The sequence below is a fragment of the Monodon monoceros genome, unplaced genomic scaffold, assembly GCF_005190385.1.
Source record: "Monodon monoceros isolate NGI ecotype Baffin Bay Population unplaced genomic scaffold, NGI_Narwhal_1 Super_Scaffold_6, whole genome shotgun sequence".
NCBI classification, from domain to species: domain Eukaryota; kingdom Metazoa; phylum Chordata; class Mammalia; order Artiodactyla; family Monodontidae; genus Monodon; species Monodon monoceros.
Window position 1 is genome coordinate 63365284 of NW_021703783.1, and position 26317 is coordinate 63391600.

The window sequence follows — 26317 nt, forward strand, 5'->3', positions numbered from 1 at the left end:
CTGGGATTTGGGGAGACAAAGATGAATTATCATGGCTTCACCCTTAATGAGCTCACATCTAGTGAGGGACAGATACCTACACCGCTAATAATTGTCAGAAACAAAGTGCTCTGGGAACACACAGGAGCAATTAACTTTTTCTGGGGATAATGTTCTTCTTTTCTTATAGCATTTTTCAGTAGAGTAACCTGGATGGATGAAGCCACATAAAGGATCTATTAAAGCTTAAAACATGATGATATATCCTTACTCTAGTTTGTACTGAAGATTACTGCATGTGGATACAAGCTTTGGTCTCTTGAAATCCTTCAGGATTTTTACAGTGTAGCATAAAACACATTGGGATAATATTTGGGAAGGTTAAATTAACCTTAAAGCTCATAAGTGGATATTAAGCCTTAAATCAGAAAAAGGAGTTTGCCAGGCTTTTAAATTCTTTATTTTTATTGCTTGAAGTATGTTTTGTCTGTGTTTTAACACTTTGTATCCTTTAATTTTTGAAAAGCGGAACATATTTTTAATATTTTTGAAAGAATGGAGGGGTATTTTTGAATGGATATAAATGTAGATTTAAAAATTACCAGTGTATTTAAAATACTATGTCTTTATTTAGGGGTGATTCTGAGCAAAAATTCATTATCTAATTAAAAATTTAAAACATGTACACTTAAAATTTTCATTTTAGCTTATTTCTGTATGTTTGTGGTCTCACAGGAATTAAAGGATGCCTTTTTAAAGCTAGAGTTTTGGGAAGCTGAATATAGAAATATTCGGAAACATTTAAGCCTTAAGTTTATGTGTTTTTATTCAATTATTTACTTATTTATTTTTAATATTTTACTTTCCAGTTATGATTTTGGATGACAACATGCAAAAACTGAAGGCTCGGTGTTTAGGAAACATTGTGGTAAAGTAAGCAAAATTTGCAGTGCTACTATTTAAAAGAGCAAGAATTGGTATGTAAAATTAAGAAAAAATAGAGTGGTTGCAATGATATTACTAGTGAAGAGGTTCCAGAAAAAGCTTGTAAATTGTTTGAGAATACTCAATGCCAGCTGTTGTAATTTTAACATGGAAGCCCCATAAAGTGGAACCAATTTAGATAGGACTTGTAAAAACATAAATCTTGCATCTTTTAAAAAATATTTCTGATTATACGAGTAATGCATAGATGATAAAAGTAGCTTAAGTACCAAAAATATAAAGAAGTAAATAAAGTTTCTGTACTCTGACCCTTCAGTAATACAGTGTTAATTTTGTAATATACATGACTTTCCACTTTTTGAAACGCGTTTTAGGTTGTTGGAACAACTTGGTTTATTCTCATGTATTCCTGTTTTTCCTTAACCCTGTCTCACAAGCATTTTAAATTTTACTCGGCCTTTTAAAAATGTTTATTCCCTTTCTAGGCCTCTTAGTCTTTTTTGAATATTTATGATTATAAATAATGCAGTATTGAACATCCTTTTTGTGTTGTCTATTCTTCTTTTCTGATAATGACAATAGTATGAATAAATTTCTAAAAGTGTAATTACTGGGTTAGATAATAATACAATATATAATCCCTGACTCATCAAGTATCACAATTTCTTGCTAGCAGTTTTTATCATTGTTCATTTGATAGACAAAGTGCTAAAATTTGTAGTAAAAATATTCAAACGTACTTTCATTACATCAGTACTTTAAAATTGTTAAGCTAGCAGAAGCTGAATTGGAAGTTGATTAAGTTGGAGACACACAGTATGTGACATTTTAATAATTGACACAGGTAGCTTTATTGCTTCTGATTAGCATGATATTGGCATCTCTACTGATATGCCTTAAGCGGTAGAATTTGCCAGAATGAGCTCTTATGAATGAAGAACGTTGCATGTGGTTTTAAAAAAGTTTTATTTTCCTATTTATTTAAAAGAATTGTTATTACTTGGCATTCTCAGATTGGTATAAGATTTTTCTCAGGTTAATAAAACATTTTAAGTTCTTTGAAAATTAAATGAAAAATAGTTATTTTAAAAAGAATGTATTTTTTCAAGTAGGGATACTTTAACCTTATAAAAGGCTAATAGATGAGATGCACTATATGTATATTTCTTCTCAGATTTTTTATTGTTATCAGTAAACATGTGAACACTTTATTACTCTTTTTAATTTAAATTTTAAGACGTTGCTGGCAAATGGAAAAATGAATACTGAATATACCATTTCTGTTCATATTTTTCTGAATCAGAATCCATATTAACATAGAGCTGATTGAAATCTTCCCTGTGAGGGGGAAAACTGTTGGGGACAAGAGGAAGTCTTGCTAAATGATTAATCTGAACAAGATTGTGGATGGATGCTTGACTAGCTTAGGGAAGCACATGGTTCGTGAGAGCTTTTAAAAGCACTGTAGCAGCTTACATTTTTACATAACCCCTAACTCTAAGTGAGTCATCTATTTCATAAAGCAATGTTCGCAAGATCCCAAAGGTGGCGTTTGATGCCAGTAGAGTTTTAAACCCGTCATGCATCCTGTCACTCTAATTATCAGTGGCCTCACCCCACATCCATTCAGAAATAATAAAGCACATAAACTATAATTTTTTTCTCATAGCCATTAGTGTTACTTCAAGTACTTGAAAATAACAGAACTGTTTATTGCCTCAAAACATTCTGTGCTTTAGGTTGTCGCCAATTCAGAAAGATTTTCTTCCCTCTCTGTTCCTAAACAGGGAATGTTATTGTACAGATCTCGGATTCTGAGATTTCATTATAAATTATTCGCTGATACAATATATTATGACATGCAGTGGACTTTGATTCATCCCTTAAGTTAATAGTGAAACTAGGTATTTGAAAATATTATATATATATAATTATATTCAAAAAGTAAGGTAGAAATAATGAGAAAAAAAGTTACCACCAAGATATCTCTTTTTGTAATAGAACAGTCTTGAAACCTTATTTCAGGAACTCATTTTTATCTGTGAGAGTAAGGATTTCCTTTTGAAACCCTCATCTCCAGTAGCCATTCCAGTCTAACTCATTGACCTGAAAATTGTTCATGCGTCCCAATAGCTGCTTGCAGTATGCATAGGATGTTTTTGTATTTAATCAAGAAGACTTGCTTGTATCCATCTATAGCTCTTCTGTATGCTTTGAAGGGACACACATCATTCATCCAGAATGGAAAATGGCTGATGAATGCTTTTTAAGAGCACATAATAGATATATGTTTAATTGAATTAAGGGAAGGGAAAAAGCACACATTCTTGCCTTAATAAAAATTAGCGTGGTTTAAAAAAGCAGTGTGTAATTTGAGAAGAGAATAATTTTTTCCATGTAGACCATATTCTAAAGGTCTATGATCTGAAAAGCAGGGTCCTTTCCAGGGACCAGCTACCTGAGTCCCCAGAACCACTTGGTGGACTTTTAAAGGTGTTTGATGAGAGATTATATATGGTTTCCAGGGTTCACAAAATATCTGAAATTCTAATGTTTAAGAAACTTGAAAAATGTATAATCAAAATGAATATATATTTAATTGAAAATCTATAAACTTTAACATCATAACAACTTCATTGTCAATTTAGTCTTCATAAATTTATCATTTTATTTGCAAACAATTTTTAGGTTGTATTTTCTTACTTCCCATGATTCCTGAGTATGTACAGTGATTGCTAAGAAATAATAACCAATGGTAAACTATAGGTGTGGCTTCTTGCCGTATGATTTCAAAAGCAAAAATATAACCTTTACTTTTCCAGAAAAAGTTCTAGTTTATATGGTGTATTGCTATATTATACTATCTTTGCATGGATATGAGGTGAGGCCATCAATAATAAGAATGACTCTGTCCCGGGCTTCCCTGGCGGCGCAGTGGTTGAGAGTCCGCCTGCCAATGCAGGGGACACAGGTTCGTGCCCCGGTCCGGGAAGATCCTACATGCTGCGGAGCGGCTGGGCCCGTGAGCCATGGCCGCTGAGCCTGTGCGCCCGGAGCCTGTGCTCCGCAACGGGAGAGGCAACAACAGTGAGAGGCCCGCGTACCACAAAAAAAAAAAAAAAAAAAAAAAAGACTCTGTCGCTAAGAGGCTTAAAACAGAGCTGGCATTAAAAGCTACTGTGGGGAGAGACCACCAGCCAGAGATAGATGTCCATTCTTCTCCATTATTCATGCCCATGCTTTTCTGTATTACTTGTATAATAATTAAGTGGAATATTCTTTGAAAGAAAAATATTCCCTAATGCTACTTATGTTCACTAATTATACCTGTAGTGATTAGAAAGAATAGAGAGAAAAAGCTGCATAGAATATTTGAAATGTATGGGGTTCAAACTGCATTAAAGTAAGTCAGTAAAAAATTACATCTGTTTTAATCCCAAATTTTTTTTTTTTTTTTTTTTTCGGTACGCGGGCCTCTCACTGTTGTGGCCTCTCCCGTTGCGGGGCACAGGCTCCGGACGCGCAGGCTCAGTGGCCATGGCTCACGGGCCCAGCCGCTCCGCGGCATGTGGGATCTTCCCGGATCGGGGCACGAACCTGTGTCCCCTGCATCGGCAGGCGGACTCTCAACCACTGCGCCACCAGGGAAGCCCCCAAATTTGTTTTTTGTAAATACAGTTGTAGCTTCTTGTTTCACTGTAAAATCTGTTATAAATAGTGTAAGTATCATTTGAAATTATCTTTCTCTGGCAGTTTCTTTAAAATCTGAAGCTATAATCATATTTCTAAGTTTTGCAAGGTACTAAGCATAATGATTCATTTTATCATATTAAGATGACTCATCCCCAAACCAGAAATAATGATATGTGGTAATTTTGAAAAAACCTCTTGATCCACTTCAGCTCTTTTAACTCCTTTGTTAAGGCTTTCTAGAAATCTCTGTTTTGCTCCTCTGGGGATCCCTAAACTAGAAGGTAGACATTTAAGTGATTCCTAAACTACTGTAGACCCTAGGATGTAATAAACATGAATCTTGCAGTTCTTGTAGATTACTTGCTTTCAAAGGATTTATCTTTCTAGTACAAGAGCGAACTGTATGCCTGCATGGTAGAAAATTCTTCTGATTTTGAAACTTAACTCCAGGCACTTAATTTTGTGGGAAAATTATGATACCTGAATTGCTATGAATACAAAATGTTCATGAATTTTAGAAGGTGCTTCTGTAATTGCAACCAGAGCTTCAAAGTGCAGAAATATGAGTCAGTAATTTCCAGGCAACACCGTGCAGGGCATGAGAGAAAAGGTTAACTGCAATGCCTCCCTCAGTACCACAGTGCTCACTGTTATTAAAGCCATAGGTCTCTGACTCTTCCTGATTCGTGGGTACACATTTTTCTCTGACCAGACACGGTTGTTGCTATTGGAAGTGCAGCTTGTCTGCCTCCTGCTCTGTCCCACTGGCCTGTGCCCTGCAGGCAGTGATGGGATGCCAGGGAGCTGGATGGCCTTGTCTAAGTGGCTTTTACTCTGGTGCCTGCCGATTTCTCGGCCTCCAGATATTGAACACTTGGTCCTTAATGATATTGGTTCACATCCTTATAGTTTTGCAGGAGTGATTTGGTCACTTATGTGCTGCTGTTTGGGAGAGGATCAGTACGGCTTTCCTTCACCAGTGTATCCTTTGAATAAACCAAGGATGTCGTGTAATTGTAATCCCATTCCTTTCTAAATGTCCTCTGCAGATTTTAGTATGATCTTTTATTAGTCTTACAACAACACTGTGTGGTAGGCAGTGGGACAGATATTATCTCATTTTTGACATGGGAATCTGAACATCATTAGCAGTTACACAGCTAGACCTCAGATTTCTAACCCAGTTGTTTGTCTGCCCAGAGAGAAAGAAATTATGGCCTAAGCAGTCTCTTCTGGGGAGGTGAAAAGCAGCTTCATAGGAAAATCACAAGTAAAGCCTAAAGACCCTGTAGGAAATACTGGGAGTGCAAAGTTGGGATCCAACTCCAGAATTCTCTAGGGAACAGGAGTTTTGTCTTTAGTTTACAGTATTTGTGTTGCAAATGGCTATTCCTGATGGAGCAGTGAGTACAGACCATCTTTTATCTGGGATTGGAGGCATCTAGGAGTTTTATTTATTTCAGATTGGTCAGGGATGTTTACCTTCTACAGTGATGGACATTCTCTTCCTTCATTAGCTATTTAAGGATTTCTCTATGATACCTCCCTCTCAACACACACACACACACACACACACACACACACACACACACACACATTACTGCTGCCTCAGTTATTTCTCTTACAGCTTAAGAATGTTCTCTTTGGAAAGGGTTTTCTCTAAGAGGAACTCCTCACTCACAATTGGATAGTTTGTAACAAAACTCACCTTTTCACTCTGTTTGGGAAGAGTTAGGAAAGGTATCACAGGGTGGTAACATTTGATCTTGCATTTGAAGGATGAAGATAGGCATTTCCCGACATATTTCTTAGTATTTTCAGAAAATTTCCTTCCTTCTGCCAGTCCAATGAATTTTTATGTTATTGTAACTACAGAAAAAAAAGTATTTTTTCTAGAACTTTAGAAATAGAGCCCCAGTGCACTCACTATTCCAGAAGGAAAACCTGCATTTAATGTTGAATAATCATTAGGTTAGCAACAAGAAAAGCATTAATTTCAAATACGGCAAAAAAATTCTGCTCTATTTCATATACACCTAACTTCTTTCTGGAGATTATTGCTTCTCTTCTCACATGTTTTACTTCATATATATATGAAGTACATATGTGTGTGTGTGTGTGTATATATATATATATATATATATATGTATAAAGCAATTATATATATATATATGTACACACTTCCAATTCTGGAACTCCCTTTTCTGCTTTTCTTTAGGACCAATAAATGGCATTTTCCAAGGTACCTTCTTTAGAGTCTCTTTTCAATTTTGAAATAACATCTGAATTTTTAGATACCAGGCTTTATTAGTGAAGAATGGATAGCATTCTCTTATTTTATCCTACTAATTACCAATCGTAATTTCATATCTTGCTTTCCAGCCTGTTCCTCAGTTAGACTTGGGGATAATGAAGAAGTTTTCTAGGGGCATCTCAAAAATGACTTGGGACCAGACACATATGCCATTTGCAGCAGGTCCATACCTTGGCTGGTGATAAAAACTTCCAAGAGTTCCTGGCAGTATAGGATTTAACCATCTGCTGTAAAACTTGCCTGACAAATATCTTAAATGTTTACATTTTGATGTTATGTCATTAATTTAATGGAATAGACATCATTCATTACAGTCTTTCTCCCTATATGTATTCTAAAAATTACTAAATTTCTTGTAGATACACAATATTCTAGGATCTCCACGCATCTCAGATAATAGTTTATATATTCTTTCCATTAATGTCTAACACAGTGATTTAGGAATACCAAGCACTCAACAAATACTTGACTGAATAAAGAAAATGCATGAGTTAATGCATGCATCCATGAATGAATAAATAAATTAGATGATCAAATAATTCTTCTGGTGTTTTCTTCTCTAACTCTCAAATCTCCACCCTCTCTCCATTGGCTACTCTGCCCAACTTTTCCCCATCCTAAATCAGCCTGCCTCTCTGCATTAAACCCTGACTTACATCTCTCCTTCCAGTCACCTGCAAACTTTTAAAAAGTATAGTCTAACCTTACTGCCTGCACTTACTTTCCTGCTTACTCCTTGATCACTCCAGTTCTTTCAGCTCCACTCTGCAGAAATGGCGATCTTGGGGGAGATACACAGCATCTCAGTCACTAAGTTCCATGACCCCTGTTGAATCCACTTTCAAACAGAATTTGCACTTCACTCCACCTTGTTGAACGCTCAGTCATTATTAAAACTCTGCTCTGGAGGCCCCTCACATTCTATCCTGGTTCTCGTACAGTTGTGATTTGGTTATTTTTGTTCATGGTCTTTTCCTTGGTCCCTCTTTAATACTGTGTTTGGCCTTGGATTTCTCCTTCCTATTCTGTAATCTCTTCCTGGATATACCTTGCTATGTTATACTTAATTCCCAAGGTCTATAGGTATATCCAAACTTATGAAGACCTTTCTCACACATGATGTAAAAATCCCTACTGTCCCTGTTCTTCAGAAGATTTATGCAAATATTTAAAGTTTTGTGCAACAGCTGAGAAAGCTGGTATCCTTAAAGCTTATTATTTATTTGTTTATTTATTTTGGAGGATGGCTACCTCTACTTGTAATCCTCTAGGCTTTAATGAATTACAAGAATATAATCTATATGTTACTAATTGCTAGTACCAAATTTTTTTCAGGAAGTAAGAGAAAACACAGATTATCAGGCCATCTTCTTTTAAGAATGGAGATTGCAAACTTAACCAACTTCTGGGAAGTGTAAGATTTCCTTTTCTCTCCAGTAACACCCTTGCCGGAAAATGCTAAACTCTTGGTCTCACGTGCACACACTGAATTAGATACATTCTAGGCCACCAGGAAACTCAGCTCACATTCGATACACTAAGTACTAACTCATTTGGATTATTATTGCAAACACTCAGAAGTCTCTGCTGTGAAGAGGCGGTACGTGGTTGCCGGTGAACCAAAGTCTTAGCTTTGGGGTAGATAAAACGGATGAGACACTTCTTTAGCAATATGCCCTTCTATGGGCATTGTTCTTCGTATGGGCAGTGTTTTGTGTTTACGGATTTGCATCAGGATATCTGTGTGTCTGTGTATCTGTGGAGCTAAGGAACAGCTGTTGCCACTCCACCTGGTGTGTACATTCAAACTTATCTCAGACCGCACCACTCTCTGTTGTCCCCAGTACAGCCTGAATGTTAGTTGCCATTTATTATCACAGTTGCCTTTTTATTCTTATTGTAGGGAGGTATTTTCTTATATCCAAGCGTCTGTTAAAAGAATATCCCCATGAAACACAGAAAGTACTATATCTTGTGGTACATTTTTGGGGAACACCTGAAAATTATTTCTCACTTAATATGCAAGCGGAATGCATCTCTGTCAGGTTTATTGTTCTAGTTGTATATTTTGAGTATAGTAGGCTTCACTCATTAATGTTTCCTCTTGTGGCCCATGTTGGCTTTTGATTTGTCATTTCTTAGCGTCCTCTTCATTTGTTTACCCTCAGCATCCTGTAAATGCTGCTAAATAAATGGTTTTTAGTGGTTGCCATATTCACATTGTATTTCAATGTGTAATGATGATTTTTATACTTGTTATAAAAATATTAACGATTAAAACAAACAGATAAAGTGAAATTATATACAAGGTTCATTCGAAAGATTAACATAGAAAAATCAGGTAGAAGGACCTGAAGGGATCATCTGCTTCAGCTTGCTGCCTTCCTGCAGGTTTAGTGATGAACAGTAACAGTCAACAGCAACAGCAACAATATAGCAGCATCTCTGTAGTTTTGGGGTTTTTTTTCAGGTTACAAAATGCTTTCGCATGCATCTTATGAAATTACGGGAGGTCCAGAAACGCTGATGTAGCCTATTTTCCTCCATCTTAAAATATTACAAAAAGAAGACCTAGCAAGGGAGGACCTATGGGTAGGCCAGACATAGAGGAAATGGGAAATCCCAGCTGGGCCGCTGATCCCACTGGTAACAGCATTTTCTGCCTGACAGAATGTGAGAATACAGTTCAGTGTCTCAGAAGTCTAATATTGGGGTAGAAGGTGTGTGATGTTGCCTCATGTTGGCAGTAACCATGTCTATTTCATTTTCCATTTTCTCACATCTGCACTGTGAAGTCACCACTTCACTTGGTGTTTTTTGTGAGTACAGGAGGGTAGGGTTTTGAAAATCTTTAAGTTTTACAGTATCTAAATTTCCAAGCTATAAAGCATCTAAAAAGTTTCCTGAAAATACACTGAGCGGTTATTTTCGTTAGGTAATACTTCCTACAGGGAACCGATATGAGAATTCATTTGTTTACATGAAGATAGATAGATAGACAGATGGGTGATAAAGATTAAGCCCTTATTGTGTGTATAACACCTGTTTCATACTATGGAGGAATGAAAGAAATATAAGAGGAAATTGATTGAAAAGAACAGATATACGCTACCTTCTACTTTATATGCTCACCTATCTTCATGTGTTCATAGGGGTGAGAAATCTCATAGGTCTGGATGCTCACGAAAAGAAAGAACAGAAGAGAGAAGAGTGAGAGGGAATTCTCAGAGTGGGGAGGCACATTGATTGTGAAGATAAAGACTGTGGGATGTTTAATTGGAACATCTTATCACAAAGAGACTGGCAAAGGTGGCAGCTAGCACCTTGATACTTCAAAAAAATAGATTCATTTGCTTATGGTGGAAGGATATTTCTCTCAAAAAGTAATTCAGTGATGCATTTTTGGTTCCTTTTTGTAGATGTTATGCTTCTTACTGAAACAATGATTGATGCTAATAACTATTTGAATGCCAGATGCGTGTGCCTTTTGTGCCCTTCCCAGGAACCACAGTCATCCCTTCGTGACTTTGCTATGTCATGGTCAACCACTTCAGCCTCAGTTAGACATGATCTGTCCAGTGGATTTAGGGGTTACAATTCAATGTGGGATTTGAATTGTAATCGTCCATCACAGTGAAAAACTGTTAGTTCTAATCAATCTGTCTTTATTACCATTTTCATCATAATTCTCACTGCTCTGTTTTTATATAAGGTTGCCATTACCACCTGGAGCTTTTATTACCATTTTCATCATAATTCTCACTGCTCTGTTTTTATATAAGGTTGCCATTACCACCTGGAGCTTTTTCAGGACTCTGGAAGAATCAGGAAGCATTCAAGCATTTATACTTTGAAAAATTTCCTGTAAGAACTTTATTGTACTTTTTTTTTAAATCATCTTACACACTTCTCTATAGTTCTTGCCTATTAAGTTGAGTGGCTGGCTTTTAGAATCATGGATCACAAAGCAACTTTTAAAGGTTATTTGGACCAGTTTCCAGATCTCAGGGATAAGAATGCCCAAACCTCAAATGTCTAAATAAGTCATTTTAATATTTTTTATCAATCTCTGGACGTAGAAATTTCTCCGTTTCTCTTAGCAGCTTTTTCTGAAACGTAACAGCCTTTCATATCAAGAAAGGTTTTGTTAAATTAAAACTTCTGGGGACTTTCTGTATGATTTCTTACATTGGATTCCTCTGCACAGACTGAGAACATCTGATCAGAACTGGACACTGTCATTAGAACCTCTTTACCTCCTCTCCCCCGGTTATGTGAGCAAAATTTGTTCTGTTTGCCAGAAGTTGTATTTTTTTAAATCCCTTTAGCTATTACTGACATTCTTTCCTTAGTGTCCTCTGAGTTCTTTATTTTATAATACAGATACAGGATAGAGACAGTGTTCTCAACGCCTAACCTCCAGTGCTCTGGATAACAAACAGTATCTTTCTGTGTTCTGTTTTATCATTTACCTATTACTCTGTGGTTTGTGTTTATAACAGCACATAATTGATAATATGCGAAAGGGTCCCACTATCATCTTTCTGCTGTTTCTTCGCTTCTATTTCTTTCCCTGAGAGAGATACCTGGTCCTCATTTTACACTGGGTAAAAAAGAATGAATGATTAGAATTTCATTTTAAAAAAAGGTGAGTCTATTTAGCATTTTTGTGAAGGACAGCTAACCTAATCAACTAGACAAATGACGAGAATTAAAATAGCTTCCTTTAGAAAGACATCTCAGGGTTAAATGACCTCAGTAGCCAAGATTAAACATGCCCCAAGGGACTGTGGCAGAGAAGATTTGTCAGTAGAGTTGACTCCAATCAGCCCAATCTATCTGCCTGATGGGCCGCAGTCAAATCACCAGAATACTGATGTGATTAATTATAACCTGACAGTGGTTCATAATATGTGCATGTGGTTTTCAGCATGACCACCTTTAACACTGAAAGCTCCTTCAAAGCCCCATAAACCATAGTTTATGATTAAACTATATGTAGTGAATCTATACTCTTGTCTTGTTACCCTGACTTCAACCCTTTCATCTAAGGACTTAATAACAGCACAGAAGGGTTCTATAACTTGCTCCCAGTTTAGAAGTAACAGAGCTGACATTTGGACCCATATATTCTGGCTCCAGAGCCCATGTCTTTACTTTACTCTCTGATAGTAATTGCAGTAAGAGCTGCCAGTTATTCAGGGCTCATGATGTGCCAGGGTCTGCCCTTTTTAGATGCTCCATCTCATGTATGCTTCTCACAGCCTTATAAGGTGTGGTCCATTACCCTATTTAACAGATGAGCATGCTGAGTCTTAGGTAGAAACACAAATAGTGACTCACCTGGATTTGTCCTGAAGCCCATGCTTGTAATACAGGTATTAATGTAACTCAGAAGCATTAGGGGAAGTAATATTTCTTTCTTTCTACTTCTTATTCTTCTTGATTTTTCATTCTATTGTGATAGCTGGACCAGTGAAGATGTACTGCTACTCTTGAGTCGATAAAAAAAAATGAAATTTTATACTTACTATTTAACTATATTTCACTGAGACTGCAGTGCAATCCAAATCTATGTTAACAAACTAGTGGTCTATTTTGTAATTATTCATAGAGAGCTTTAATGCTTTTAAAATTTAACACAATTAAAGAAGAAATTTATCAGAGAACTACTTCGCAATACCAAAGTATACTGGAAATATTGAGCTATTACTTCTCCATTAAAAGGAAGAAATTGGGTTCATAAGCTTTACAACTCTCAGTTCAAACACTTAACGTGAACATATATAAGAACACTTTTATTCTTGGCTGTTAGGGGAGCAGAGAGATTCTAGTAGGCTTTCAAAATCAAAAATAATTTAATTCCATAGGCTAGTTATGAAAAAAATTCAAATGAATACAGTAAACCTATTTCTATCACATTTTATATTTTACCAAGCTTAAAAATGATTACATTACCTAATACTACATGCTAATCAGACATTATTTATTCTTATTTTCAGGGATACTATGACACCATGGATGCTGGTTACATGGATGAAGAAGGTTACATATATGTTATGTCTCGAGTTGATGACGTGATAAATGTTGCAGGTCACAGGATTTCTGCAGGTGCCATTGAAGAGGTATTGATGACTATTGGTCTTTTATTCCAGGTAGTATTTAGGGACAGAACTGAGCTGAAGTCAATACTGAGGTTGTCAATATTGAGGTTAAGTCTTTCCACTTGGAAAATTTCCAGACCCTTCCTTTGAAGCATAGGCTCGGTTGGTCACTCTGGTATTTCTCTCACCTCACTTTCTCTCCTGTGGATTTTCCTGTTCTCCAGATTCCCCGATTCCTGCCTGAGTGGTAGAGAGGAATTTTAAGCACTTACATATATTTGTAATTTATGGGAGAGTCTATATACATTTGCTTCTTGATCCTTGCTACTTGATTGCTTCTAGCTTCTTGATTTGCACCTGTTGATAGCCAGGTATACATATAGTCTTTACTGGGTGTGTGATTTAAACATTTTATTGTACTCTTAAATCCTGAGAATTTTCTTCCAATGTAAATTACACAAAGTCCCCAGAAGAGTATTTTAAAATGTTTTCAATTTTTTTTACCTTAAAATAGAGTAAAATCCTCCTTTTTATTGTATAATACTATGAGTTTTTTACTTATAGTATAGATTTTTGTAGCCATCACCAACAACCAGGATGCAGAAAAATTTCAACACTGCCCAAGAATTTCCCCATAATGTCACCTTTTTATTTTGACCTTCCCCACCCCTAACCCCTGGGAACCACTAATTTTTTTTTGCTGTTCCTATGTTTTTTTGTTCCTATGTTCTAGAATCTCATATAAATGGAGTAATACAGTATGTAACCTTTGGAGACTGGGCTATTTCATTTAGGAAAGTGCGTTTGAGAGCCATTCAAGTTGTGTGTATGTCGATTATTTGTCCTTTTATGTTGCTGTGCAGTATTCCACTGGGTGGATGTACTAACCCATTTATGTTTCCTTTACCCATTAGAGGATATTTTAAGTGCTTCTAGTTTGAGGCAGTTATAAATAATGCTGCCATATACATTCAAGTTCAGGTTTTTGTGCAAAAATTAGTTTTCATTTCTCTAGGATAAATGCCTGTAGTGAGTCTGCTGGGTTACATGTTAAGTGTATGTTTCGGCTTATAAGAAACTACCAAACTGTTCTCTAGAGCGGCTGTGCCATTTTATATTCCCACCCATAGAGTCTGAGGGGGTCTGTTTCTTCCCATCTTCATTAGTACTCAGAACTGCCATTGTTCTTTATTTAAATCATTCTAATAGATGTGTAAAGGTATCTCATTGTGCTTTGAATTTGATTGTCTGTAATGACTAAAATGTTGGAAACCTTTCCTTGTGTTTATTGGCCATCAGTGTTCTTCTCTGTCATTAAAATCTTCTGCCCATCTTTTTAAAAATTGGGTTGTTTTTCTTATTGTTCAGTTTTGAGAGTTTTTAAGGTATTCTGGATACAAGTCCTTTGTTTGATATGCAGTTTGAAGATATGTATTTTTTTCCTGTCTGTGACTGGTCTTTCTATTCTCTTAAAAGTGCTCTTAATAGAGCAAAAGTGTGTTTCATATTGATGAAGTCTAATTCAGCACTTTTTTCTTTTATAGATGATGATGTTTATCAAAGAACTCTTTCCTAACCCAAGGTCATACTTTCTTCTTTGTTTTCACCTAAAATGTTATAGTTTTACATTTTATATCAATTTACATTTACATTTTGAGGGTTTTTTTTGTATATAGTGCAAGATATAGGTTGAGGATTTTTTTTTTAATGTGGATGCCAATTCTTCCATGTGTTATATGTTGCAAAGACTGGACTTTCTCCATTGAATTGCCTTTGCACCTTTGTAAAAAATTAGCTGACAGTATTTGAGTGGGTCTATTTCTAGAGTATCTCTTGTTTTATTGATCTGTGTGTTTATCTTTTCACCAATACTATTCTGTCTTGATACTTTATAGAATGTCTTAGAGTTGAATAGTGTCCACTATTTTCGAAATCGCTCCACTTTTCAAAAATCGTGTGGATATTCTGTTCCTTTACTTTTCCATATATTTTTTAGAATGAGCTTTTCTATAGTTAAAATAAATCCTGCATGGATTCTGATTGGGATTGTGTTAAATCTATAGATGGATTTGAGAAAAATTGATATCTGGACTATACTGAATTGTCCAATTCATGAACTTTGTATGTCTTTGCATTTATTTAGGTCTTTTTTGATATGTTTCACTGACATTTTATACTTTTTAGTATGCAGATTCTGAACATATTTTCTTTTTTTTAAAATTTATTATTTTATACAGCAGGTTCTTATTAGTTATCCATTTTATACATATTAGTATATACATGTCAATCCCAATCTCCCAATTCATCTCACCACCCCCACCCCACCCCCACCGCCACTTTCCCCCCTTGGTGTCCATACATTTGTTCTCTACATCTGTGTCTCTATTTCTGCTCTGCAAACCGGTTCATCTGTACCATTTTTCTAGGTTCCACATATATGCGTTAATATATGATATTTGTTTTTCTCTGACTTACTTCACTCTGTATGACAGTCTCTAGATTCATCCACGTCTCTACAAATGATCCAATTTCTGAACATATTTTCTTAATTTATACCTAAGTATTTAGTTTTCTGAGCTATTGTAAATAGAATTTTTTTTTAGTTTTGGTTTCCAAATTTTCATTGCTAGTGGATATAGAACTGCTATTGACTTTTATGAACTGATATGTATCTTATGATCTTGTTAAATTCATTTACTAGTTCTAAGAGTTGTGTGTATATGTGTGTGTATGTGTGTGTTTGTATTTCTTGGGATTTCCTGTGTGGACAATCATGCTGTCTGTGAATAGAGATAGTTTTATTGCTTCCTTTCCAATCTGAATATTTTTTCTTTCTTTCTCTTGCCTTTTTGAACTGGTCAGAACCTCCACTATGATACTGAGTAAGAGTGATGAGAGCAGTTACCTTCGTCTTGTTCCTGATCTTAGGGTAAAAGCATTCAATATCTTACCATTAAGAATGACGTTACCTGTAGATGTTTCTGTAGATGGCCTTTATCAGATGAGGAAGTTTCCTTCTATTACTAATTTGCTGGGGTTTTTTCTTTCTTTTTTTTTTTATCTTGAAAGAATGTTAAATTTTATCAAATGCTTTATCTGCTTCTATTGATATGATTGTGTGGGTTTTCTTTTTAAGCCTGTTAATATGGTGAATCACATTAATTAATTTTCAACTGTTGAACCAGCTTTGCATTGCTTGGGATATACCTCACTTAGTTGCAATGTATTATTGTTTAATATATTGATTTTCTTTAATTTATAGTAATTTTTGCTGATCGGAAGTTGGCTTTGTGTGGTAATCATGTTTTTAATAGTGTTTGTATCATTTATCTTTTTCCATCCTTTCCTTTTTAATATATCTAGATCATTATGTTTCCTGTGGCCTTTTTGTAGATAACATAGTTGGGTCTTGTTCTTATTTTAATCCAGTTTTACAATTTCTATCTTTTAACTGGTGTTTTTAAGACCATTAACATTTAACTTAAGTATTGATATATTTATGTCTCCAAGTTTATTATTGGTTTCCTTCTTGCCTTTTCTCTTTTTTATTTCCCTCATGTTACATTTTCTCCCTTCTTTTAAGTCATTTGGTTCTTTTTTTGTAGCTTCTATTTCTTTGCTGAGAACTTCTCCATTCATTCCAAGGGTGCTTGCCCATACTTTCTGGGCCACAGTTACTGTGAAGTTGTTAATATTTATCTTTGTTAATTTTATCCTAAATGTGCAAATGAGGCATTCTTTGTCAAAGACAGATTTCTTAGTAATAAGTGTGTCATCACTTTCTTACTCCCGGTCTTATCCCTAGGTGACCCAACAAGAGCCGATGGGAAATTTCCCTACATAAGTAGCCAGCCACACCATAGATGAGAAATAAGGAAAATTATTTTTCTCTGCTTATAAAGAGGAAGGAGGCAGCTATCTTTCCCCCTCCTAAAGAGGTCTCCTTGGACACATAATAGCCTGAATCCAAACTCCAGTTTTTTGATATGTACATAACATCTCTCCAGGAGGCAGATAGCCCTGTGTGTCTCAACTTTTACAACCTAGAAATGTTTCCAACTTCTAAGCCTTCATCTTTTTGACATGTAAATACCAAGGAAGATAGTGAGTGGGCCAGTCTCCCCAGCACCTTATGAGTTTAACCTAGGGATCTAGTCTAGGATGTAGGCATTTTGCCCACCCAGGGAAATTAGAAAATTTTATTATCCTTTCATATCAGAGCAATTACCTAAACAAACAGCTATAGATCAAATTCTCAAGGTATTTGAAGAGTCTTAGGAGGCTAGGGTTTTTTATAGGGCCAATGAGGAAATCTGGAAAAGTTTTATTCCCCTACAGATATAATAGCTACATTAAAATCTTTATCTGATATTTGTAATATTTGGATTGGGGTTTGGCATTTGTTGGTTATCTTTTTTAAAGGAGTGTTTAGGTTTTCCTAATTCTTTTCATGTCCAGTAATTTTACATTTTATATTTTGACTATTACTTTATGAGATTTTGGATCCTTTGAAAATCATCTGGATTTTTGTTCTTGTGATTGTTTATTTTAGCAGATGGTCAAGCCATTTAAGATCATACCACACGTCCTTACCCACTTTCTGTGGATTGTGGTTCCAATGTCAATTTTGTTTTCAAAGCCTTTACAGTGCTATTCTAGTACATCTCACTGTGTCTCTCTCCCAGAGGCCAATCTGAAACTCAAGTAAAGTGCTCAAAATCTGTGCTATGCTGATTCTGGTTGGATTCATGCATATACAACTTTACAGTAGGCTCAGGACATCATACTCAGATTTAAAATATCCCTTTTTCTAGCTCCTTTCTCTCCACGATCTACTCTTCACTTTTTGATTCCCAGGGCTCCCCCTTACTGCTCTTCTCGGTATAAAGTCAGGGCTTCAGCCTCCCCGTACTCCTGCTGGGGTTCAGTCCTGCAAGGTTTACCTACATAGCGTCCCTGGGGAGAGGAAGGGACTCTGTCTCTTTGTTAGCACTTGCCTGGTATAGGGCAGAGCTAGTCAACAGGGATCAACTCTCAGGAACTGGATGGCTGCTGGTGGGGAGGACAAGTGGTACTGAATCTTTCCTGGCTCTCTTGGTGTAAGATGGGGGAGTCCCCAGTGCTCCATCCCCAGGATCTGCTGCACAGTGATAGTGGAGAAGGGAGAGGACACAGCTTTTTGGCTGCATTCACCTGGTGAAAGGTGTGAAGAGTCAACAAGGTGGTTACAGCTCTGTAGGAAGGAAGAGGGACACTGCTTCTTCATTGGTGTCCATCTGGAGTAGGGACAATAAAATCAAAATGATTCTGTTTCCCAGCTCCTCTGCTCCTTTTCCTGGACCTCTAGGTGGACACAGCAGGCATTTCGTAGGGCTTTTTCTGTCTGTACTTATTGACAGTTCCACATTTTTGACTGATATAGAACCCAGGCCAGAATATATAGGAGGCAAAATCAACAAACCAATGAACCATAACAACAATGAAAACCAAAAACTTCTAAACAAGCAAAAAACAAGGGACTCACCATCAGGTTGTCTCTCAAGTTCTGATAGAGTCTTCTGGTATGATTTTTTTTTTTTTGCGGTACACGGGCCTCTCACTGTTGTGGCCCCTCCCTTTGCGGAGCACAGGCTCCGGACGCACAGGCTCAGCGGCCATGGCTCACGGGCCCAGCCGCTCCGTGGCATGTGGGATCTTCCCGGACCGGGGCACGAACCCGTGTCCCCTGCATCGGCAAGCGGACTCTCAACCACTGCACCACCAGGGAAGCCCTTCTGGTATGAATTTTAGCCCAAAGTATTCCATCGCAATTAGTGGAAGTGATAAGATGGAATGTATTTACTCCATCTTTTCCAGAACCAAACCCAGAATAGTTTTCGAATGGAATGGGGCAAACTGCAGTTTAAATTAAAGAAAATGCTTAAAGCAGTATGACTGATAATGCAGTAGGATGAGAGTATGCAGAATCATAGTTCCCCTTTCTCTAATTAAAAAAATGGTCACTTTCTCAAAAGGTTGTACTTAACTTCAGCCCAAAATTAACACAACACTTCTTGTCATGTAGGCTTTTCTTTCTTAGTGACAGTCAATGTGATATTATTTGAGTAAAAGGAAATAATTTTATAAAATATTTTGGAACATGTGACTTTTATCTGCTGTTATAATATTGTTTTTAACTGAATTTTGTGATAACCTGAAATTGAAATTTATGCTTCATGTATTTTGGTGTGTTGACAAAAGATGGTTCTGGCTTCGGGAACTTTTAATTTCTTGCTTATAGGAGATTACGTCCATTTCTGGCAGACTCAGCTAATCAAAATACAGAGATTACATATGCATAGCTCTTATTATCAGTCAAAATTCTTAGTTCTCTCTTTTATTTTTAGAATGAAGAGTGCCAACCTATTCAAATATATATTGTGCTTTAATGTTTCTACTGACATGCTTCTCACTATATGTAACAGCAGAGTGAGGCAGGCAGAAGATAGGCAGTTAAAACAGCAAAATTGAAAAAACTGTGCCAGAATCCATGACATCTAACAGGAATTTTGTCCATGGGTCTTAGAGTGCTCATAGCATGTAACAGGACACCTCTCAGCCTTAAACCTTCTTGAAGTGAATGTCTCCCTTTATATGAATTAAATGATTAACTCTTTATTGTATATTTATGTCTAATAAGGAAATTAATATCTCAATTCTGGGTTGTCTTCTCCATGTTAGAATCTATTAGAGGGTTGAAAACCAACATTTTTACCGGCTTTTTCCCAGCTCCTTAGTAAAGTTGCTTAACAAATTGATAATATGTACATGAAATGTTCATATTAATGACAGCTTTTACTAAACTGCCCAAACCTTATTTTATATTTAAATGCTTTTCTGGGAGTCTTAATAATGAATGCTGAATTCCACTTTGATTTTTTGAAATAGGACTTGAGGGTCTTAAATCCATTGGGAATATTATTTATAGAAAATAAAAATAGACTGAATGTCTATTTATATACAGTGAAAATATCTGAGCTTTTTCAGTTTCCCAAAGTAACATTTGACAAATTTATCACCTTACATAAGACTAAATCAAACAGAAATTCTACTAAAATGACTACATCACAAACATTTCAGGAAGCACTATGTTCTTTTCTGTTCTCGACATAAGAAAATAGAGTCCTACAATGGCTTTTAGAAATTTAAGAGGACATTATCCTTGCATATCCCAATGCATGTGAGGGCCTTCTATAAATATCCAGTAATAACCAAATCTATTTGAACAGCTGATTAATCTTTGAAAGCCTACCATCTAGCTGGACAATTGGGACACTTAGGTGGAAGTTCAAGGTATTCTTAAGAAAAATGTGTCCTAAATCTGCTAGTTCAGGTCATGCGAGCTCAAGTTACTAGGAGTCAATGTGGTCCTTCTGCTTAGTTCTTTTTCACTGTTGTGGGCAGATCTTTTCATGCAGAGACATCTCCAGGGAACAAATTGGGCTCCCTGATTTCATTCTTCCACTTGTAGCTTAAGATTTAGTTTGTTAAATAATCCTACGGGTATCCTTGGAAACTTGGAAATCTGGTGTTAAAATACTACATTTAAAGCCTAGGGCAGTGTTCGCATACAGTTTTCCCTTTCGAAGGTTATTCTGACCAAAGCATCACTGTTTGTTTTTCAAGCTAGCTATTTTGTTCACTATTTTAGGAATAATTTCTTCAAGATTGAATATATTTCCATAAAGTGCATATTCAACAAAGATACCATGCAATTTCATTTCTACCCAACATTAAATGACTGCTGGATGTAAATAGTTGTAAAATTGCTGAATATTTTCCTGGGCACTGATATGAATATTGATGAAGATGTGGAATCTGGCAGTTTCCTAGGTGACTCCACTGTCAGAGGAGGTAAAACAATATTCCTCTTCTTCCCATAGCAAAGACAATCTCCCTCTGCAGAGTGTATTTTACGAGGGTGCTTGATTTAAACTAATTTTTTTCTAAAATTAAAATACTTAAAACATAATTAAGAAACCTGTATAATTTAGCCCACTAAAACCATAAAACCATTTAAATCAAATAAAATTTACACAAAAATGGCAGTACAGCAGAAACCAAGAATGACAGTTACTTGCCAGGCCTGTTACCATAACATTTATATGCTCACTTTGGGTGAAACAATTACCTTTTAAGTTGTGTCACTTTTTTTGGTACATGAATGCCAGTTAACCACAGATACTTCATGGATTTTATATGGAGGGAATACATGAATGTGGCTTTTGATTTCCGCCCCCCCCATAGGACATTTGGTGGGCTTCTGTCCCAGTATGTTGCCAAGATATATTTTGATGCTTTCCCTTCTCACAATTCAGTTGTTGAAATCATTATTTGGCATGCAAATACTGTTTGTGGAGCCAACACAGAAAGCTGCCTCTCTTCCTTTATGGCATCTTTTTAACACTGATAGAATAATATAATGTTTTATCCACTATAATGAACTTCATTTACAGATGGCACGGAATTCTGGAGAATGACATGTTTCTCACAGATTTTTAAGAATCATATCTTCAGTTGGCAAAAAATGGGAAACTTTGATATTATAAGGAATTGTGTTATATATTACTTCTGATTTTAAAATACTCTCTCTGCCCTTATAGAAAACCAGTCAGCGTTTTCCCATCCACTTCTAAAAACACTGAGACCAAGGATGGAAGTTAAAATAGCAAGGTGAAATCATGGCAGACTAGAAGTTTTGTTGTTCAATTTAGTTAAAATTATAGTCATACTGGTTAGGTGCAAAATATCTAGATGTATGATTTTTTTTTTTTACAGTGATTTAAATTGTAAAACTTCAAAAACTCAGGTATAGAAGCACCAGTGAACACTTTAATAAATGGGCTTTTGACCGTTAAAACTCTGGTTAGCCAGGTAAAAGTATTTTTCTCTATTCATTAAGGGAATACTAAATAGGATTTAAAGGATTGAACCTACCAAGTCTGTGTCCTACCTGCTATAGAGAAGTTATTCTCTTCCACAGGCTGGTGACCGTCAAGACTAACTGCCCAAACAAAGCTCTGACAATAAAATGTGTCTCTACTCTCAACGTACAGACTGAAAAGAAAATAAGAACTTAACAAATGGGAAACATTTTGAGAGTTCACACTGAAGCAGTGAGGGAAGGTGGTATTGTATGGTCTATGTAGTATGTGTTTTGCAGAAGCTTTTGAGTCAGGACCAACTAAAGGAAAGAGGGCGTAGACACCTTTACCTCAGCAATGAAGTTAATAAAATATATAGTACAGAAATCATTTATCACGTACCATCCTGAGCACTGCAGGAGTCAAAAGCTATGTGGATGGCAGCCCTCACAACTGAATACTTCAAGGCTGATGCTCACCGTAGGATACGGGGCAATGTTGATTTGCATGCTTAATTAGGGGCAGTGTGAGATAGTCCACTGGGTTTGCACCAAACATTCTAGCAGTTCATTGAGTCTTCTAGGAGTTCAGAGAAGAGAAAGCTCATTTTCAGCTTGGATTACTTGTTTTTTTCCATAGAAAGTTTGGGATTTTTAGTGGCATGTCCCGGATTTTGTTGGTTTTTCTCTTCCCTCTCTGACTGTACCTTTATAGTGCAGTTTGTCAGCTTTTCCTTTTTCATACGGTCCTTAGATGTTAAGAGTTCTTTAAGGCTTTCACCTTTTCTTCTCACTGCTTTCTCCCCAAATAATCTCATCCATGTGCATAGCTTTCATTGTCATCTATACATTAATGGCATTCAAATACACATTTTCAGATTAAGATTCTCCTCAGATCCAATTGCCTTGACTTGGAGGTCTGAAAGGTACTTCAAATGGAATATCTCCAAGATTTAATACATGATTTTTCCTCCCAAGCCTAGCCCTCACCAGCATTTTCTGGCTTAGAAAATGGCACCACTATCCAACCAGCTACTCAAGCCAAAAACCACAGAATCATATTTAACCCCTTTGACTTCTTACTTCATATCCCATTTATCATCAAATTCTGTCCATTTTACCTCTAAAAACTCTGGAATCTTTTTATACCCACTACTATAACCTTAGTCTACTATTGTAGCCTCTCTGGGTGTTTCCCTGGGTAAACTATGACACCCACCTTCAACAATCCTCTATTTATTCTTCACAATGAACCAAAGTAAGTTTTTGTTTTTCAAAATCCACTCTGAAGTGAAAGTAGCCAATCTGTAAAGGCTCCATATGTAGGATTCCAACTATATTAACATTCTGGAAAAGAACTCTGGAGACAGTAAAAAAGATCAGTGGCTGCCAGGAGTTATTGGAAGGTGAGGGATGAATAGGCAGAGCACAGTGGATTTTTAGGGCAGTGAATCTACTCTGTAAAATACTGTAATCATGGATCCGTGCTGTAAAACCCATAGCGTGTACAACACCAAGAGTGAAGTCTAACGTGAACTGTGGAGTAGAGTGAGAGTGATGTGTCAGTGTTGGCTCAGCAGTTGTAACTCTACTGCTCTGGTGAGGGATTTTGATGGTGCGGAGGCTGTGTGTGAATGGGAGCAGGGGTTATATGGGAAAAACGTACTTTCTGCTGCTCCATTTTGCTGTGAATCTAGAACTATTCTGAAAAAATAAAGTCTGTTAAAAAATCCATTCTGATCTTGCATCGCCTCCTTACCTCCTGAAAGTGCTTTATTACCTTCCAATGCTACTAAAATAGTTGGAAGCCCTTCACATTCACAGCCCTTTTCTATCTCTGTAGCTTCATTTCCTCTTACACCATTCTCACTTTTGCTCTCTGCTTTCCAGCCACACTGGTCCCTTTTAGATTTGAATGGTAGAAGCCCATGCTTCCACAGGGCTTTTGCCCCTCCCCTGTATGCAAGGGTCCTTGCATACAGACCCTTTAGACCTGAGCTCATCCTGAGTCACTTCCTAAGGGAAGGCTTCTCTGAGATTCATATTCTTCTGCCACGTTGGTTGCTTTGGTTCTATCTCTCATTTAGAAATCCAAGTTATTTCCCCAAAGATTGTACCACTTTACATCTAGACATTCACAGTAATTAAATATTCATGATTATTTATTAACATCACCCTTTGCTACTAGACTGTAAGCACCGTGAGACAGTACCCAGCTTATTTTTGTTCACCACCAAGTCTACTGCAATATAGGAGGTTGGAGGATAGGAGGTATTAGTAAATGTTTGTTGACTGAATGCATGGAGGAAAGAATGAGGACTGCCAAACTTGCCCTTGGTTACAAGTTTGCTCACTGTTTTCTCCAGCCATAGGGGTTTGGAGTCACTGAAATATATATTAATCTCTCAGAAAAGAACTTTTTGAACATTCATTTTTAAAAGTCCCATCACAGCAGATTTTTTTTTTTTTCTTAATCCTAAGCTTCTGTATTTCATGTGGTTACTCTATTCTCTGAGTTCTTGTGATTCCAGATAGAAATTTGCTTTGCTCTTTAAGGCATTTAGAGCTTAGGGTGAACAATATGAAAATGGTTGGTCAACAGTGGTGATTATCTGATGTCAGGGCTTCACTCCACGTGCAGCCTTTCCTCCACATCTTGGAAAATCCTCTCTGGATGGGTGGTCACTCAAGAAGAGAAGTGTGCTCTGTTCATTGCTCAGTAACAGAGGTGGAAATAAAATCACCATTTATTTTTTAAAATTTTATTTTATTTACTTATTGGCTGTGCCATGCGGCATGTGGGATCTTAGTTCCCCAACCAGGGATCACATCGGTGCCTCCTGCAGCAGAAGTGCAGAGTCTTAACCACTGGACCGCCAGGGAAGTCCCAAATCACTGTTTATTGATGGGGCTGCCTTGGGTTTCTCTGGAAGGTGTCCTCATGGTAGCCAGCGCTGAAGCCAAAACACCATGAGGCCATCTGTTTTCCGAGGCTCATTGCAATTTGTTCCCAAGTGGTATCACTGCATAGTTTCCCAGACTTCATTAATAAACAATTGAGATGAAGAAATCATTCCCTTACTTTCCAGGTAAGCTAAGCAGTTTGTCTTAATTGCTTAGTCAGCCTTTACTGAGTGACTACCTGGGGATCCTAACCAATCACCTCAGTAATAGTGATGTGAATGGTGGATTGGTAGTAATTTTCACAGAGGTAGCTATGGGTTTTTAAGTTATCTGATGTGTACTATTTTCCCCAATTGAAATTATAAATATTGCATATATATGTGTATAGATATTCTAAATGAATGCTTGTTTTAAATTACAGTCTGTCCTTTCCCATGGCACTGTGGCCGACTGCGCTGTTGTTGGCAAGGAAGACCCTTTGAAGGGTCATGTCCCGTTAGCACTCTGCGTGCTGAAGAAAGGTGAGAGGTCTTTCTCCTCCCCGACTGCTGGGGCCCTGAATGATTAAAGTTAATTCAGAGCTTACCATCTGAACTTTCTCCCTAGATATAAATACAACAGAGGAACAAGTCTTAGAAGAAATTGTGAAACATGTTAGACAGAGCATTGGCCCCGTGGCTGCTTTTCGAAAAGCGGTGTTTGTGAAACAGTTACCCAAAACCAGATCTGGCAAAATTCCCCGCTCAGCTCTGTCTGCCCTTGTCAATGGCAAGCCATATAAGGTAAATTATCAAGGATGTTGAGTGCTTGGTTTTGAAATGTTTTCCCCCACTTCTTTGGTGTCAACTAAGATCTTTCAATGGTTCTCAAACATGAATTATATCCCTAAAAAACACGTAACAGTACTTTTTTTTAATATTACGGGGGAAAAATTGCATAGCCATTCTCTCTGTAGGAATGAGGGTTTTGGAGAGAAACACAGATTAATTAAGACCATATACTTTTGATTATAAGAACCAGTATGTGAAAATATTTTACTGTTAGTAAATATGTCAAATTCAAACTTGTGGAAACTCAATCTTATTAAATTAAGGATAAATTTTCCTTCATTGCCGTCATTAGTGACTAATAGTGAGTGAGAGGCTGGCTATAGATATTTTGAAAATTCTAATTGATATATATGCTCATTATTTTTCCTGTTTTGAGTGAAAATTATTTTAGGTAATTTAGGCTGATTCAAGCATATGCATTCTTTTAATTTTTGTGCATACTATACATGCACAAATATATGTATTTTTAATCATCAAGATCTAATAAAAAGTGATGCAACAGTAAGGAGTGGTTGTATGGGCAAATGCCAAAAAAAAAAAATGCTTTCTATAGATGCTCATTGAAAGGCCCATAAAAGAAAGTACCATCTAGGACCAATAGTTTTGCTAACTGAACAGTTTATTTTACTATAGATACATTTTAAAA

The 26317-nt window shown here is 36.5% G+C and overlaps 1 protein-coding gene across 3 annotated transcripts in view; it reads left to right on the forward strand.

The window, feature by feature from the left end:
- The window catches only part of ACSS3 (acyl-CoA synthetase short chain family member 3), a 148444-nt gene that overhangs the window by 119892 nt on the left and 2235 nt on the right, over positions 1-26317 (forward strand). For all 3 annotated transcript variants that reach the window (XM_029205886.1, XM_029205885.1, XM_029205884.1), the window contains 5 exons: positions 849-912; positions 10714-10795; positions 12934-13056; positions 25263-25362; positions 25448-25623. In XM_029205886.1, coding sequence (XP_029061719.1) covers positions 849-912; positions 10714-10795; positions 12934-13056; positions 25263-25362; positions 25448-25623 — 545 coding nt within the window. The remainder of the gene's footprint in view (positions 1-848; positions 913-10713; positions 10796-12933; positions 13057-25262; positions 25363-25447; positions 25624-26317) is intronic.